General features: G+C 56.1%; 1 protein-coding gene across 1 annotated transcript; it reads left to right on the top strand.

Moving 5' to 3' along the window:
- Nucleotides 1–672: 672 nt before the first annotated feature.
- LOC105886571 (arachidonate 15-lipoxygenase-like) lies at nt 673–2224 on the top strand. The gene is made up of 5 exons (XM_012802480.1): nt 673–1123; nt 1379–1460; nt 1541–1663; nt 1776–1879; nt 2043–2224. Exons 1-5 carry the CDS (start codon nt 673–675, stop codon nt 2222–2224), a joined length of 942 nt encoding a protein of 313 aa, XP_012657934.1.
- The last annotated feature ends 203 nt before the right edge of the window (nt 2225–2427 follow it).

Genomic DNA, 2427 nt, shown 5'->3' with positions numbered 1-2427 from the left:
TGGATGTCTGTCCCAAGGGTACTTCAAAGGAACATCCCCCAAAGAGGTCCTTCCCCTTTCCCACTTCCCAGACCTCTCCTGCTGTCTCCCTGGCGCGGCCTCTGTCTAACCAAGAATGGAGCACAGTCAATTTTATCCTGGGCATCTCAAGCATCCGTGTTTTAACGTCTGCCTCACTCCTGACCACCAATGTCCCCTTGAGCCTGCGTCATCTTTACCCTCTTAACCGGCCTCACCATCTGTGCTCCAGACCTTTCAAGCCCTTCTGAAGGCAGAACAAATTCTCCCCAATACATTCCTATCCTTAAAACGTTCTCCTTGCTTAAAACATTTGAATGCCCCCCACTTGTTCTCAGGACCAAATCCAAAGCCCGCGGTAACCTTTAAGACCCACTGGTCCTGTTCTCCCCATACCTGGCTTTGAACTTCAGCTCCAGGACGCCCTCCCTTAGCCTCTCTCTGTTTCCTCGGTCCTTTCCCCACCTTTCCCCCTTTCTCACTCTCCCGGGTTACAGCCCTCTCCACCTCCTGGTCCCAACTTAAATGGAATGTCTTTCGAGAAGTCCACCCCCAGGCCAGGTGGGCAGTCTGTTAGCCCTCAGCCTTGGCGGGTCTCGCAAGCTGCAATTGCTTGTCATCAGCTTGTCTCCTGGCTCCGCTATGTGCTCGTCAATGCTTATAGGAAGAAAAGAGCGAAAGAAGACGCACTCTTCTATCATCCATCCCACACCCTCAGAATGGGGTCCTGGGCCCCCTGCTGGTGCACGCTCCCTTTCCCTTTGTGGCTCCCCACCGCTTTCCCCGAAGCTCAGAGGAGGGCGGCGGGAGTGGGGGCGAGGTGGTGGTGGTGAAGAGCAGGGCTGTGTGGCAGCACTCGCGGGCAGGCTCCACCGCGCTGAGCCTGCGCTGTGTCTGCAGGAGGCGGAATTCAAGGTGGATGTGCAGGAGTACTTGGGGCCGCTGCTGTTTGTGAAGCTGCGCAAACGGCACCTCCTTCAGGATGACGCCTGGTACTGCAACTGGATCGCGGTGCAGGGTCCCGGGGACAGCGGGGATGAGTACAGGTTCCCTTGTTACCGCTGGGTGGAGGGCAACGGCGTTCTGAGCATACCAGAGGGCACCGGTGAGTGCAGGGGTGGCAGCGTGAGGTGGCCTCTGGGGCGCCAAAGAGGGCGGGGCGTGTGTGTGTGCAGAGGTGGTAGGGCTTGGAGACTGGAAGCTGGAGGGCAGGCGTTCCTTGGGGTTACTGGCGCTGGCAGAGGGGCATGGAGGCTGGAGAGGGGCCAGCGAGAAGGGCCCGCAGAGGAGTGTCCCCGCGCAGGGACCAGGAGAGGGGGCTTAGGAAAGTCATTGCCCACGCGCCCCTCTGTGCTTCCAGGTCGCACTGTGCTCGACGACCCTCAAGACTTCTTTAAGAAATACAGGGAAGAGGAACTGAAAGAGAGAAGGAAGCTGTACCGGTTAGCCCTTGTCCCCTGATCCCACCGTGAGCTGCTGGCCCTTCAGAAATACCTGTGCTGATTCCATTTCTGCCCTGCAGGTGGGGTAACTGGAAGGACGGGCTAATCCTGAATATGACCGGGGCCACAATATGTGACCTCCCTGTAGATGAGCGATTTCTGGAGGACAAGAGAATTGACTTTGAGGCTTCACTGGCCAAAGGGTGAGAGCAAGAGGGACTGGGGGAGGCGGAGGCCAGTGGCTTGGGGGCTATACCAGGTAATGTTTGAGTCCCAGAATAAGACCCCAACTCTTTGCCCCATGCTTCTCTGAAGGCTGGCAGACCTTGCTATCAAAGACTCTTTAAATGTTCTGACTTGCTGGAATGATCTGGATGACTTCAAGCGGATTTTCTGGTGTGGGCAGAGCAAGCTGGCTGGTTAGTCCCCTCACCTGAGTGTTTCTCCCAGACCCTTTATTCCCAGATCCCACACAACTTGGGGAAATTGAAAGAACTAGGGTTGGGAGACCAGAGGCTTGAGATCATCTGGTAGTTTGGGGTCAAGTAGGGATGGTTTGGCGCTCAACAACTGCCTTCCCAGAGCGAGTGCGGGACTCCTGGAAGGAAGATGCCATATTTGGGTACCAGTTTCTCAATGGAGCCAACCCCATGCTGTTGAGGCGCTCCACTCACCTTCCTGAACGCCTAGTGTTCCCTCCAGGGATGGAGGAACTGCAGGCCCAGCTGAAGAAGGAGCTGGAGGTATGGACATCAGAGCACTAAGGAGGCCAAATGATGAAATGAGGCCAGGTTCAGCGTCAGTTGTACTGTGGTCTGAGTTGTTGCTATGTAGTAGAAGTCCTGAGCTTTGTGGCCTTCCTCCCTACATGAGAATAGTATACTGTGGAGCAGGCGTCCTCAAACTACGGCCTGCAGGCCACATGTGGCCTGCCTAGGACATTTATCTGGCCTGCTGGGTGTTTTTG

Source organism: Otolemur garnettii, unplaced genomic scaffold, assembly GCF_000181295.1.
Source record: "Otolemur garnettii isolate 467f Iridium unplaced genomic scaffold, OtoGar3 scaffold00015, whole genome shotgun sequence".
NCBI lineage: Eukaryota > Metazoa > Chordata > Mammalia > Primates > Galagidae > Otolemur > Otolemur garnettii.
The sequence above is the reverse complement of the archived record's forward strand: the minus strand, read 5'-3'. Positions and strand labels throughout refer to the sequence as shown.

What these genes read in the sequence shown, in the direction of transcription:
- LOC105886571 (XM_012802480.1), top strand. Translation starts at nt 673, where the DNA reads ATGCTTATAGGAAGAAAAGAGCGAAAGAAGACGCACTCTTCTATCATC. An exon ending in GAGAGAAGGAAGCTGTACCG is followed by an intron (nt 1,461 to 1,540) that starts GTTAGCCCTTGT and finishes TCTGCCCTGCAG; the next exon opens with GTGGGGTAACTGGAAGGACG. An exon ending in TGGGCAGAGCAAGCTGGCTG is followed by an intron (nt 1,880 to 2,042) that starts GTTAGTCCCCTC and finishes CTGCCTTCCCAG; the next exon opens with AGCGAGTGCGGGACTCCTGG.